Source organism: Panthera tigris, chromosome F3 (assembly GCF_018350195.1).
Source record: "Panthera tigris isolate Pti1 chromosome F3, P.tigris_Pti1_mat1.1, whole genome shotgun sequence".
Lineage (NCBI taxonomy): Eukaryota > Metazoa > Chordata > Mammalia > Carnivora > Felidae > Panthera > Panthera tigris.
Window position 1 is genome coordinate 63541125 of NC_056678.1, and position 15916 is coordinate 63557040.

A 15916-nucleotide genomic window follows, 5' to 3' on the forward strand; every position below is an offset into this window, starting at 1 on the left:
AACCGGGCGGACGGCATTCAGTGCCAGTGCCGGCCGCGTCTGAGGCAGCAGGACGCAGCGGGAAGCGGCTGAAGTTCAAGTTTTCCCAATTTTACAGGGAAGAAAGCAATCCATCTGAGGGGAGACTTCCAACAAATGTGCCAACCGTTGTTTAAAAACAAGCACAGGGGCGCCTGGGTGGTTCAAGTTAGTTAAGCCTCCGACTTTGGCTCAGGTCGTGATCTCATGGTTCATGAGTTCGAGCCCCACGTCGGGCTCTGTGCTGACAGCTCAGAGCCCGCATCAGATTCTGTGTGTGTGTGTGTGTGTGTCTCTCTGCCCCTCCCCCTCTCTCTCTCTCTCTCTCTCTCTCTCTCTCTCTCAATAAATAAACATTAAAAAATTAAAAATAAAGACAAGCACAAACAAACCTGAAGAATACGGGTTTTCTGTTGATTATTTGTCATTCTTCTGGACTTGGTCCTTTCCACTTCATGCCTGTGAACCCATCCTCGAAGCTCATGATTTAACCTATAAGATAACGTAGTTAATTAAACATGCTTCCTAGGAACAAACGTCTCACTCTTGGTTGAAAATGAATTTAATCCTATCCTACAGGTTCCAAATAGCACCCCGAGTGCCTGATGATTCAATGCTGCTTTTTGACTGGAAAAAGCTGAGACACTAATGTCCAGTTTGTTTTGACACGACATGGATTTTTATACAGCAGCCTCCTCGATCATGAGTTCAAAATTAAAAACAAAAAACAAAAACAGCCAAATACCTTCCGAATGTAAATACTGGATGCACAAGTTTTCTCACAAAGAGAGTTATTTCCTACTTCTGCTCTTGGGCCACATACACACCAACAATGGCGATGCTGGACAGCATTGAACAAGTCACAGGACCCTAACAGCAAATGGGTGCGTGGAAGCCTTTGAAAATCACACTCTTTGGGGAGAAGGAAAAGAATGAACTCAATTGCTCGGGAAAAAAATAGTGGGGGGAGAAATAAATTTCAGTGCGCTATAACCCAAAATGCCCAACACTGGCAATATAAAAGGGCTAGTTATACCTCTAGAATCGCCGCTCTTCGAAGTTATCTTCCTAACTTGAAGAAAAAGGTGCTGTCAATGTTACCGCCCTCAAGTCTGACATCCTGAATTTCTATATTAAGATCGTTCTGTAGTTCTCAGATAAGGCATATACTTCAATAGGCAACCCCAATACCCTCACCCGAAGCAGGCCCGTCACCATCTTTAGCAGGTTGGTGGGGGAACTGGACGGCGACGGATACGCCCGCGGTCATCCACGCCCGCGGTCATCCGGCAAATAAGCGGAGGTCCTCTCAGCCACTCAGCTAATCTGCGCGAACAGTTTTCCCGGTTTCAAAGCCGAGCCCGGGAGCCCACTCAGACACTTCTGCAACAGTCTACAACACTCACCTGAGAGATTCTGTGGTGTTAATCAGGGGCTGACAAGGAGGGGGAGGGATATAGAGGAGTGGCTCTTCGCTGAGCACCATCAGGGCCTTGTCATTCGAAACAGAATGATCATATCTGGAAAACATAAGCACAAAATACATCTCCTTGTGTCTTAAATTCCTAAGTCGTTTGCTATAAGAAAAGCATCACTAGCATTAACGTTCTATGGAAATAAAAGTATACGGAGCAATTACTACGTACCAAAAACTAAGGACACGATGGTAACACACGGCCCACAGAGCTGCCGGAACACAGGTGACACGGTAACGGGGGAAGCAGGGGCACAGACCCACTGACAGGAAAGACAGTACCATGAGACCAGGACTCAAGTTTCACGGTCATTCACAATTCTGTGACGACAAAACTAAAGTCTCCCTAAAACCGTGTGTGACAGGGGCAAGGAGAGGCATCAACACCTGCAGGCGGTGAAGTGAAAGTGTTGAAAAGCTGAATATAAATTTTAGAGTCCTGGGGGCGCCTGGGCGGCTCAGTGGGTTAAAACGTCCGACTCTTGAGTTCAGCTCAGGTCATGCTCTCGTGGCTTATGGGATCGAGCCCCACGGTGGGCTCTGTGCTGTCAGCGCGGAGCCTGCTTGGGATTTCTCTCTCCCTCTCTCTTTCTGCTCCACCCCTGCTCACATGTGTGCTTCCTCTAAGTAAATAAACATTTAAAAAATTTTTAAATCATGAAAAAACCTGAATCGCTAATAAAACACCAAAGTAAAGTTGACCAGTCACTCCATTAGCTTCAAAAATCCACTTTCCTAACCGTCACGCTGATCTACACCACGGGAGTTGATATCCAGGGTGTGACGGAGGGAGCACAACCGAGGCTGGACGTCAGAAGCCGAGCTGCGGGCATCGCTGCTATTTATTCTCACTCTGCTACCTTCACCTCTCTCACTCAAAACTCTTAGATCGGTCTTAAACTTCTTTACACTCAATGCTCTAGATTTAGAAAACTCGGTATGCTAAAACTCAGAAAGAAAAAATATAAAAACAAAATTAGACACGGCTAGACTCAGTTTTCATTAACTCGTCGAACCAGTATTTACTGCATACCAACCGTGTGCCAGGTACTGCGCTGGGAACCCAACAGGGAACAAGAAAAATGACGTCTCTGTCCTCAAAGACCTTAAGGGGAAAGAAGGACCAACTATAAGAGAACACACACATAAAATAAATTCAAAGAAAGAATCTAGGTCGCAAGAGAAAACCTGTGGCAGTGGCTACTTTAGATGAAATGGTCTGAGGAGATGGTATTTAAGTCAAGGCCTGAAGGAAACTACCATAGACACAGTGGGGAAACAGTGTTCTCGACGGAGGCAGGTGGGGAGAAGGTGGCCGTCAGGAACTCAAAGGAGGACGACACACCAGCTGAAGGGCTGTGAGCAAGTGAGGGAGGCACAAGCCAAGCACAGAAAGACTGCCTGGCTCCTAACAAGGAATTACTGGAACATAACGAGAGGCTCACAGAAGGTTGTTAAGGAGACAGGTGATAGAGTTCAGTTTACGCTTGCACCCCGCCACCGTACCAAAACTGGATTCGAAGGAGATCAAAGCGGAAACCGGGAGGCCGGCCAAGAGGCAGCTATCATCCAGGCGAGAGCTGCGGCAGCACGACTTGGGCGCTGGCAGTGAGATGGAGGGGAGCAAACCAATGCAAGATACTTTTCGGGAAGCTATCAATGGCACCTGCTGAAAGGCAGGAATCAGCGTTCCCGGCAGAAGCAACGACGGAATGAGGAAGACTGTCGTAGAGAAGGGGCTGGAAGATGAACGAGAAGACGGACGCAGGGGTCCACCGTGCACGTGTTAAGTCTGACGCGTTAAAAAAAAAAAAAAAAAAAAAGAGATGTCAAGCAAACTACTGGCTGGAGGGGTCTGGAGACTCGGAAGGGAAGTCTGGGCGGGAAACACAAATTTGGGGGTTGTCAGGATACGGAGATGTGGGCTGTGCGCTAAATTGCGGATGAGTCACAGAGGCAGAAAGAAGAGTAAAATACCCACAGTTCCAGAGGATGAGGTTTGGATGGAGGAGGAGCCCAGAAAGAGGACTGAAGCAGAGGTCTGTGAAAACGACGGAAACTGGAACCTGGAGCGACACGAGGAAGAACGTCCCGAGGAAGGAGGGACCCCACGGCCGGACGTGGAGGAAAGGCCAAGACGAAGACAGAAGTTTCCGCTGAATCTGGCAACGCTGAAATAACCGGCCTCTGTGACAAAAATAATTTTGGCAGAGTAGAAAACTAACTTCAAGAGATGAAAGTTACAGACTTCTATGTAAGCCACACACAACAGCTGAGGACATACAGATCATTCTTCCTGCGAGTGGCCCCAGAACATTCTCCACGTCCTCTCTTCTGCCTCTGGGAGTTAAAACGTTTGAATAACACAGAAATGGCAGCACACACAGGTAGTAACAGGTGGCACACACACCACCCTGAAATTAAGTGTTGAGGGAGAAGGGAAGAAAACCTCTCCTTTGCACTTGATAAACTCTAAATGCCTACAAGAGGAGGCTGTTTGCTAGACTCAAAGCAAACAAAAAATACCACCACCACCACCACAGACCTGTCTCGTGTGCCTTAGGTTAAAAAATCAGGTCTTCAGACTCAGGAAAATATAACTGCTGCTGTCCATCACAGAAGTCTAAAATTACTTTTGAAAATATATTTTTTATTTATAATTTTACTTCTATGTGATAAACCCTAGTATAATGACTTCTGCACATCTGTGCTCACTGGCTTTTTCTATCAGCCAAAAATATTCGTTGGAAAAGAGAAAAAAGTCTGATGGGAGAAATACCAGGAAAGGACCTGGGTGGAGCTGAAGGGAAAGGAAAAGGGAGAGTCTCAGCCAATATGCAATCTGGAGACAATCAGATCCACACTAATCCTGAGATGGCCAGCGTTCTAGGCTGCTTGCAAACAAATCATATGGATAGAAAACATTTTAGCAAATAAATCACTACCGCAGAGGACAGTGCTAGGGAGGGAGAGTTAAGTGATCAAAGCAAGAAGATCACATTGGTGGACTGATACCTATTTCAACTTCCCAAGCTGCTCAATAATAATCTTAGATATTTCAAGAGATTTGCATGTAGCCAAGAATCCATAATCTTGTCCTTTTTTTTTTTTTTTTTTTTTTTTTTTAACCACCACCAGTAAGCCGAAACAGGCCATGGTGACTTTGGGGTGGGCAACAGTGGACGGCTTGCATCTCATATACTACTTTGAAAGTTGACAAATTACAGCCTGAAGGTCATTCAAATATCTGGGTCGAACTAGGATCATCAGAGCACCGTGTTTTCCACGTCACCTTACTCTACCACAGACAGATTGATGAAGGTTTCTACTTGTTGTGGTTAGTTCAACATAAATAATATTCTAGTAAAGGCTATCTGAACTTCACTGCAAGTATGCAATCAATAACTCGTTCTACTTTTTAACGGCCTGCAATACGTAGCTGAAGGGCACAGTCTGCACTCTCATAAACCCGAAGACTATCAAATTTAGAACGTAACTTTTGACAGATCTCACGTGGACAACAGAGCTCAAAATTACACGTAGAACATGTAGGGCAAACTTGGACAAATTACTTAGTAAAATTAAAGATACTACTAAACTCTAGCAATATTTAAAGACACTGTTAAGTGAGTACTAAGATCACTATGTCAGAAGTACGGCTGATTTGGGCACGAGAGAAAAAGCAAGAGACGTCATAGAATATCTTCCCACATTATAGCACCTGTCACGGGTGCTGCATCACACTAACTGACAAGGAACTCTCTGGATTCTCCGCCACACTTAGCATCGTACTTTACACATTGCAGATTCCTAAAACAATGAACACTAGCATTTTTTCCCAGGAAGGCTAAATGGACACAAGCCCACAGGACTATGGTAATAATTTCATTCAATGGTTTGGCTGTCACAGTAAAAGTTTAAAAAAAAAAAAAAAAAAAAAAAAGATTCCCCGATGGCTCTTGGCCTGTAGAGCATCACAGAGTTACAAGTACACAGATCTCTAAGGGTCCTAAAGCATTACACTTTGGCAGCAATGGCTGCCACACTGGGATGTCCCTTGGTTCTGTTAATCAAGGACCCAGCTCCACTTGGCTCTAATAACACAGGGAAATGTTTATCAAAAAGTATACAGCTTTGAAAACGTCCATGACGACCTTCTTCTACTTTACATAACGTAGACCTTGTGTTTTCAAAAAATTTCAAGCCTTTTACTATTTGACAGGCTACAGAGAAATTCACTAAGACAATATTAAACTGTAACAGGGGAGGGAGATCCAACAAAGGTCACAATAAACAAGTATAAATGATGTGATCTGATGACTGCACACAGGTTCAATCATAATCATTCCACCATATCATGTTCATCACAGGACGATACTATTAGATACATTATATGTGTAATCACATGATAATAAAAAGCTGTATTAGAAACATTATATATAATATAATGTCTGTTTACCGTATGTGCCTCAATACGTATATTAGTGCACATAAACTGAGATTTTAAGGTCACATCTCTACAAGAATTTCAAAACTTCTCAAGGTTTCAAAAAGTAACTGTATTCTCGGAACTGATCTTAACAGTAAAATTCATTAAGGGCCTCAATAACTTGTCTGTTCTAACAAAAATTGTGCATAAACTAGTAAATGTAAAGCTATACTATATAATTCTCTACGGCAGTTTCATTAAATCATCTTAACAGACAGAGACATGCCATCTTCTAACCTGTAGCTGTTTTTCTGGATGATACCATCTGATGTGTCTTGCACCTCTTTAGCAGAAAATTCTAGAAGATGCCTCCTCTGATTTGCAGGGTTCACACTAGGATTCTTTCTCCTGGAATCCTGTTCCAACATGCTGAAAATTGTAAAAAGTGAAACAATAATTGAAATAAAAGTAAGTCACACATATGCAAGCGACATTAGCTCTAAAACAAACCACGATTCCCTCACAGATCCACGCACCCAGCACGAACACTAGGTGCAGAAACAAAACAGCATTATCTGTGGTCAGATTCCCCCGCCTGGCATCCTGTCTGTAGGCAAAACAATATTAAGAATAATTTCTGTTAAGTATAAAAAGCACCTCATTTTTAAACAACAGCAGTAATCTGTCCGCTTTGAAAACTATATAATTACGTTAACTATGTATAAAAAGTAGAAATAAGTACAATAGACACAGAAACAAATTTTAAACTCTGAGAGTAAACTGAAATAAGAAGTCCTCCTGAAGGCGCCTGGGTGGCTCAGTCGGTTGGGCGACCGACTTCAGCTCAGGTCATGATCTCACAGTCCATGAATTCGAGCCCCGCGTCCGGCTCTGTGCTGACAGCTCAGAGCCTAGAGCCTGCTTCGGATTCTGTGTCTCCCTCTCTCTGCCCCTTCCCTGCTCATGCTCTGTCTCTCTCTGTCACAAAAATAAATAAAAACATAAAAAAAAAAAAAAGTCCTCCTGGATGCTGCAAACTAATATTTTAATGAGGGAGTACTTCAAATGAGATGCGAGCTTTTCCCCTTATCCGCAGCCAATTCATTAGCCTTTCGCAATCCCAGATGGCGGGCTATCAGATAAAAGTAACAAAAAATTATTTTTAAAGATACTTCTATTTTTATTTACATGTAAACATCTCCTATTTACTTCTTTCTCCCCATCTGCCCCAATGCCTTCATTCATCAACGTATGTGCTCTTGGTGGGTGTTAAGTATTTGCAACAACAACAAAAAATATGTGTATGTATATATATCTACATATAGATATATATATATACACACACACACACACACAAAATATAAGTATATGTATGTAGAGATACATACACACACATATAAAGCAAATACTGCAATAGTTGTTAAACACGTTTAATGCATTAATCATGAGCTTAGAAATTTGGCTCACCAGGAAGATGTTTTGTGTGTGTGCACTTCACTGTATAATGCCACGCACACAATTTACGCTAGCTCTATAGTCTTCTTGAAATGAAACACAAAGGCAATCTCCCTAGGGAAACACAAAAGAAGGGGTGCCAGACTCTCCTTAAAGGAAAGTAAGGCTGATGAAAGGGTCACAATTAAGGGCCTGAGGTTCTAAGAGAAAAGGAGTTCTCCGGGGTATGGCAGTTTGCCTCCACATCTGGGGAAAGCAGTGTAGGGGGAAACAGGAAGCAGGTACACCTTTCTAGAATCTTCTTCTGAGCTCTTATTATATTTCCCAATCTCCTCAGTTCTTCCCCCCCAGAATCACTGCTGTCCAGGGACCCTCACACAGCATGCCGTAGCACGTGGACGTCCTGTAAACTCTTCAAAGGTATACCACCAAATGAGATGCCTTGAGGAACATTCAGTTTTGCTACAACCGAGGATACATTTTGTCCCCATTCCTATCTTTCAGACAGAATGTCGCCAGCAATCCCAACCCTGCTGCAAATAAGGGAAGAGAAAGGCCTAGTGGGGTAGCTAACTAAGGAAAACTTGGCTTGGTGAGTATTTAAGAAAACATGAGATCAGCAGTAAATGATAATTTTGTAGGGAAGACAAACACAGGGTGATGATAACTGCAGAATTTTTTTTTTCTTTTTGCAACTTACTTTTTTGAAAAGGATTTTACTTCTAAATCTTTCAAGCGTGGTGTCAAAAATTCTACTTAGGAACGTACGCTGTAAACAAAACAAAGTTAAGACCTTTCTCCGCAGTTTACAGCATCTCAGTTAATTTAACACCGACACTGTTAGGGACCCATCCACGTAATAGCATCCCGGTTCGGGACAAGTTCGCCCTCAACCCCTCCAGAGACCGCCCTAACTACTCAAAGAGCTTAGTTTCCCCTTGTTTTAACTAGAAATGTGCTTCCTTCTAACTTTCCCCTCTGGGTGCTAGTTCTGGGCTCTGCGGCTATTCAGAAGAAGGCTAAAAAGATAAGCAAGCCTTCTTCCAATGTCCAAAGACACAGAACACCTACCTCCCCGCAGGCTCTCTTTCTCAAGGTTGTGGTTTCTTCCCCACGTTCTACTTTCCGGTACACAGTGTCACGCCCCTGTCCTGTCAACACGCCCCTCGCGACTGGTGTCCAGAACCGACCACAGTACTTCTCAGGTATCATGACGAGTCAGGATGGAACAGATAATTCCTTTCCGCGTTCTAGATCATTCTTTTTCCACTGATGCAGTCTAATATCACACAGGCTTTTTTTGGCAATTACATCAGAAGTTATTTATACCGAGCCTGGTTTAATCAAAATCCCAACTCTCCTCACAAACTGATTTTGAACCATTCCCTTCTTTTCTAATCCAATCCTAAATTTATATAATTGAGCTTTTCTAATCCCAGCAGAATAATTTACATCCACTCCTTTAAAAATATCATTCGGCCTACTAATCAGTCAAGAACTTCTAGGACCCTAATTAGCAAAAGAAATTCTCCTTTTAAGCAAGGATCAGCATGCCATCAACATCCTCAACTGAACTGTTATTCAAATATTGAGAAGAGCAGAACAAAAAAATTGAGCCATGGTGCATGGCCCTGGAGAAAGCCTTATAAAAATTAAGTTTAACCATTTCTGAATTAATTCTATCACACAGTCCAAAATTTCCCACCTTGACCATACAGATGTTACAAGATTGTTAAATGTTCTTCTAAGATGCAAATACAGTACGACAGCAGCTGCCATTTTCTGAGCACCTACTACGTATCAGGGAATGAACACGTAAGTACAAACTGAGGCTCAAAGAGTTTTAACAACTTGACCAAGGTCGTGCTCTAAGTAATGAAAGAAGCCAAGATCTGGACTTAGGATTGGAACTACATTGCTGCATTATGTTGACGACATTTCTCAGAATGACTGATTCATTTATTTAACATGCATTAAATAGCTATCATGTTCCAGGAACCATGTACGATGCTAAAGACTCAAAAATAAAAGAAAGGTGAAGATCAAATTACAGTTTAATGTGGGGGGGGGAGGGCGGGTATTGATACAGATAAAAGATAATAGAGTGATTAATGCCATAATAAAGGTTGATGTTAAATGCTATGGCAGCACATAGCTAAGGTGCCTGATCTTTACTAAGAGGATCGCAAAGTTATCTTAAATGAACAGCAGTAAACAAACAGGTGGAAAAGGCGGGGGGAGTGAAGGAAGACACTCGTATAGACGGAATGGTATATGAAACAAGCACACGGGTAGAAGAGAGCAGGGTATGCTCAGGGAACTGTAAGTCAAGCAGGAGAGGCTGTGAGGGTGGACACACACATGTGTAAGCACACAGCAAAAAGGGGTCTGAGAAACAGAGGAGGAAGAAAGGGGACCAGGACGATAATGCAAGGCTGGATTACAGATGGCCCTGCCTGCCACAGTATCACTGAGTCTAGCAACTTATTCAAGTAACGGAAACACAACTAGCATGTTTTTGGGGCGCCTGGGCGACTCCATCGGTTAAGCAGCCGACTCTTGGTTTCGGCTCAGGTCACGATCTCAAGGTTCGTGGGTTCGGGCCCCACTTTGGGCTCTGCACTGACAGTGTGGAGCCTGCTTGGGATTCTCTCCTCCTCTCCCTGCCCCTCCTCTGCTCGTTCTCGTTCTCTCTCTCAAAATAAATAAATAAACTTTAAAACAAATAATAAACTAGCAAGTTTTGTTCTTGTTTTAATTTTGGCTCTCAGGCATCATATCTCTTCCTTTTCTATTTATTTTTTTAAAGACTTTATCTATTTTTAAGATTTTTTTTTTAAATAATCTCTACACCCAACATGGGGCTCGAACTTAACAATCCCAAGATAAACAGTCACATGCTCTACTGACTGGGCCAACCCAGGACCCCTTTCCTATCCCTTTCTAAAGCGGAATCTTCCCTATGATTCCTGTTCAATTCCCTGGTATTATCCCTTGTCTTTCACAAACTGGTGTTACAATCATCTCCTAGTCACCTAGACTACTTAAAAAACAGCAGATTACCAGAACAGCTCCCCTGCTTCCCTACATCCTCGCTAAGGGGTGTAAGCCTTTAAAAAGGAGGCTCCCTCGATAACTCCCACAATTAACTCCCAAGCCAGAGCAGACAGCGAGGGGGACAGAGGATCCAAAGCAGGCTCTGGGCTCACAGCAGACTCACAAACCGTGAGATCAAGACCTGAGCCGAAGTCGGGCGTTCAACTGACTGAGCCTCCCAGGCGCCCCTGATCATTGTTCTTTGGATGATTTGCACCAAAAGATGGGCAGACGTTTCAATCGACAATTTACAGCTGTTACAAGCAAACGCCTTGCGTTTAGCTACCAGTTTAGTTTATTTCACGCGTGGCTGGGCTGCGCCACAGTCACTTGGCAGCTGCACTTGCTGGACATCAGTTTGGACGGTGACTGGTCTGGCTCACAAGTGATCACTAGTTTTCACTACTGCCCACACAGGTAATGATTTCACAGGGTAATGACAATTTACCTGTCATGGAGCTACTCTAGTAACTTGCACCTTTTTTTAGCCTCATTTATTATCTACCCGTTGGACGAGAATGTATTTTGAAAGGCAATATATTAAGAAACTTTGTAAACAATCTTTTAAATTTTTTAATTTATTTGTTTTTGGTTGTTGTTGTCATTTGGCCTCCATTCCTCGTACACCTTTTTTTAAGTCTTTAAATGAAATTTCTCGTAAGCTAAACTACAGGCAAGCCGACTGTCCAGTTCAGCTCAAAAGAAACTACAAATGTTTGAACCCTATGAAAGACCTACAGAAACTAGTTTAATCATCTGAATAACTGCAGATTTCTATTTTCCTTGTTTTATTAATATTTGAAAGACACGAAAGAGCTTTATTTCACTGCCAGAATTCAAGACTGTCTTAGATACAACTGTGACACCACAAGTATTAACAAGGAATTTGACAGTCCTTATCACGGCCAAATGTACAAAGAAGTAAGAGAAAATTGTTGATGTGAACTTTTAGATTCTTGACATGAGAATTTTAAATCATTCAATGTCTCTTTTCGTTAATTCTGGAAAAATTAAATTAATTTTTTTGATTTATTTTTTGAGAGAGAGAAAGAGAGAAAAGAAAGACAGCAAGCAGGGAGAGGCAGAGAGAGAGAAGGAGAGAGAGAATCCCAAGCAGGCTGCGAGCTGTCAGCGCAGAGCCCAATGCGGGGCTCAATCCCACGAACCATGATCATGACCTGAACCAAAGTCAAGAGCCGGATGCTTAACCGACGGAACCACCCAGGTGCCCCAGAAAAATTAAATGTCTATTGATACAAAGAGATGGCTCAGTCACAGTAAGAGTCAGTGTGATAAGGGCAATGACTGTGTATAGTTGATAACCTTAATAGTCTAATCAAACTCTTCTCATAATGAGCTTAAATTAGGTTCTATTCCGTATTTTAAATAAACTAACAAATATTAAGAAAGTGACAGTCCCTACATCTCTGTGATCAGAAACAGGCTACTCTGGAGGAGATACAACATTTTTTGGTTTTGTTTTTAATTTTTTTTTAACATTTTATTTATTTTTGAGACAGGGAGAGACAGAGCATGACAGGGGAGGGTCAGAGAGAGGGAGATACAGAATCTGAAACAGGCTCCCGGCTCTGAGCTGTCAGCACAGAGCCCAACATGGGGCTCGAACTCACAGACCGCAAGATCATGACCTGAGCCGAAGTCGGCCGCTTAACCAACTGAGCCACCCAGGCGCCCCAAGATACAATGGTTTTAAACCACAAATCAGCATTACACCAATAAACCGCTCAGGTTATGGGCCAAGGGGCCTGAAAGCATAGATTAGTAAACCACAAATAATTTCAATTATCCAAAATTCCAGACAAGGCATTAGAAGAACTGTTACTTTACTCTTTCATTTACAAAATTCTAAAAGCCAACGACTGTCTTAGATGATTGTGAAGCCACTTAATCGTTAAGATATGACACAGCCAATTTTCATACCAAGTAGCTAAGCAAAACACAGCACATTTCCAAATCCATCCCACCCTTTGCAAACCTGCTTCCTTATGGTACAAGTAGGTCAATCTTAAATTCAAGCCATCTCAGCAGGTAAGAATCATACTGGTTCTCATCTCCAGAAGGAAGCCACAAGCTGCAGCCGCTCTGTTGATCTGACACCCACCCGTGAAAACGCGAAATCACTTGAAGCTGCAAAGAGCATGCAGTTCTTCCAGTTTTAATGGAGGAGAGCGGAAAGAGCATAAACTTTGGCGTCAGGAGGTCTGGGTTCAAGGGGTGGCTCCGAGATTCCCCACTTGAGTAGCCCTGGGACAGTTGGTTACCTTCTCTGAGCTGTCAATTCCTCACGTGTAAAAGAGGAAAAATAACAAATATTTCTGTTTCTCAAAGATTCAAGTGAAATGACAGATGTGTTGGGGCGCCTGGGTGGCTCAGTCAGTTAGGCGTCCGACTTCAGCTCAGGTCATGATCTCGCAGTTTGTGAGTTCGAGCCCCGCGTCGGGCTCTGTGCTGACAGCTCGGAGCCTGGAGCCTGCTTGGGATTCTGGGTCTCCCTCTCTCTCTGCCCCTTCCCTGCTCACATTTTTGTCTCTCTCCCTCAAAATAAACAAACATTAAAAAAAGAAAGAAAGAAAGAAAGAAAAGGAAAAAAAAATGACAGATGTGAACATGCTTCTATAAATCAAAAAGTGCCATGTGTCCCAAGGGGGACACAGAGCAGTCAATCGTACAGCTGGTCTTCCTGCCTGTCAGGTTCGGCCTACTCACAACACAGCAACTGGAGTGACTGTTTTGAAATCTGGGTCAGATTATTATGTCACTCCTCTGTTCAATCCTTCAGACAGCTCCCTATTTCTAAAAAAATGGTAAAAGCCCAAACGCTTAAAATGACCAAGGCCTCACTAAACTTAACCCCTCCATCCATCTTCCCTCTCCGGCATCATCACCTGTTTCTCTCCCCCTTGCTCACTTCAGCCCAGCCACCCTGACCTCCGTGCTTTTCCCTGAACATGTAAGGCACACCTCCAACCCCAGGGCACTTGCACTGGCTGTTCCCTCTGCCAGGAATGCCCTTCCCCCACATATCCATGTTGTTAGCCCTCTCTTTAAGCCTTGGTTCAAATGTCTACTTTACAATGATCGCTATTTAAAACTCCAGCTCCAACACCCACCCTCACACCTGTAAAACCACTCACTCTGCTAGAGTTTATCCCTTTATCCAAAGAAACTACAACTGTATCATTATATTTACTTATGTTTTTTGTCAGTCTGTCCTCACTAGAATATATGTTTAAGGAGTACAGGGACCTGTGTTTTATTCTAGGACAATGCCTAGCTTAGAGGAAATAATTTTTTTTTTTTTTTTTAAATAACAGATGAAATTTATATACTATTCTGCCTCATGTCAAGAGAAAAATCCAGATCTTCATTTTAGGGACACTAACTCACAACTCAAGAATAGCAGGTGGTGAACTCATTATCACACCATCTCCAGATCCAGGAACAGGAAATTATGTTAATTTTCATTGCAACTGAGACTAAAGACAAAAAGTTCTCTAAAGTTTTTTCTGTTTATTGAATGGTTCACAGATGATTTTTGCAGGCTCATAGTGACTGGGGGTAATTTACTAGAAACAGAAATGTGACTGAATGGAGAAATAAATCTTTAAATCAAGATTTCAAAAACTTTCTCAAAGGTAGTTCTCAGAACCTGGGATTACCAGACCCTGAGAAGAAACATGAACTTTAAAATGGAAGTCTGCCAAGTCAGCCAACGGGAGCAAGAAAACAGCATGAGATCCTGTCATTCATTCGGTGAACAATTATCAAGAAAGCAGTCTTCTAATAGGTGATGCTTATTCTTGGAACCCAGCCACAGGAGAGGCCTAACTGAAGAAGAACGGAGAACCCTGGCCCACAGCCCTGGCTCAGGTCTCAGGTGAAGCCAGCACCACCTTGCCGACCGCAATGAGTGAGCCATCTCGGAAGGGGTCCACGAACCCAAGCCACCCCAGCTGACACTCACAGAAACAAAGAGCTGTCTCTACTGAGCCCTGCCCAAATCACATAGACACTTTAGCAGAGTAAATGTTGTTTTAAGCCTTTACGTTTTAGGGTGACTTGTTACACAGCCATAGATAACTAATACACTGTGCTTACTCAACTGCTGATATCCCACTGAGTCAATGTTTAATATAAAAAGTCTGTATGCAAACAACTTTAGTATCTTTTCACCTGGGAAAGCCATCCTCCTATCATTCCAAATGTCAAAAAGATGCCTGTAAATTGGAGTGCAATCTCTTTTCTGTTACAGTTACATCAATCCATCCAACTTATAAAATGAGCATTTTCTACTCCTTTCACAGCCAATCCTAAGCTTTAGAGAGGTGAATAATGTTACTGGATAGAGTCCTGACTCCTCTCCTCATTCTGTCAATACCAACTTCTTTTCCTCGGCCTGATGGCTCTATTAGTGATTAAGACAAGGGCTCCGGACCCAGATTATGAATCTTAGCTCTGCAACACTATCAGCTGTGACTTTAGTCTCCTCGTCTGTAAAATGGAGATAATAAGGGGTGCCTGGGTAGCTCAGTTGGTTGAGCGCCGACTTCGACTCAGGTCACGATCTCGCGGTCCGTGAGTTCGAGCCCTACATCAGGCCCCTGTGCTGACAGCTCAGAGCCCGGAGCCCGTTTCAGATTCTGTGTCTCCCTCTCTCTGACCCTCCCCCATTCATGCTCTGTCTCTCTCTGTCTCAAAAATAAATAAACGTTAAAAAAAAAAAATTTTTTTTAAATGGAGATAATAATACTGCCCTTATAGTTGTAGGAGAATTAATTTATATAAAGTGCTTAGATTAGTATGCTTGGTGCACAGCACATATTTGATTAAAAAAAAAAAACCAGCTTAACACGGTAAACAAAATCCTCTACCTTTACCAAGCACAGATGATATCAACATACAGCCAATCTAAATTATGCAACTAATTATCTTCTCCTTTTTATGCATCTTCTTTTCTTCCCACTGTCTTATTTCCATCTATCTATCTTGCATTTTCAAATTCACAACAACAACATCAACAAAACCCACACAGGAAAGAAAAATGAAAGTAAGTAATGCTGCTTTACTGAGAAGGGCTGAGAGACAAAGCCTTATAAGGCATACAGATCAGCTCTTCAGAGGTCATGGACTAGGACAAATTAACTGTGGACATAACGCGTTAATGCCAACTTATGTGCAGAACACAGTCAACACAGAGTCTAAATACACACCACACACTCATAGTTCATGCTACACTGACCATAACTCCGTTAAAAACAACCTAGGGGCGCCTGGGTGGCTCAGTCGGATAAGGGTCTGACTCTTGATTTCAGCTCAGGTGATGATCTCAAGGTCATAAGATTGAGCCCCACATGGGGTCTCCTTGCTAGGCATGGAGCCTGCTTGGGATTCTCTCTCTCTCTCTTTTCCTTTGCCCCTCATGC

The 15916-nt window shown here is 42.8% G+C and overlaps 1 protein-coding gene across 5 annotated transcripts in view; it reads right to left on the reverse strand.

Moving 5' to 3' along the window:
- ATF6 (activating transcription factor 6) overlaps positions 1-15916 on the reverse strand; it is a 201820-nt gene that overhangs the window by 127607 nt on the left and 58297 nt on the right. For all 5 annotated transcript variants that reach the window (XM_042975597.1, XM_042975598.1, XM_042975596.1 and 2 more), the window contains exons 10-12: positions 6219-6350; positions 1425-1538; positions 411-510 (exon numbers count right to left, since the gene is read on the reverse strand). In XM_042975597.1, the coding sequence (XP_042831531.1) occupies positions 411-510; positions 1425-1538; positions 6219-6350 (346 nt within the window). The remainder of the gene's footprint in view (positions 1-410; positions 511-1424; positions 1539-6218; positions 6351-15916) is intronic.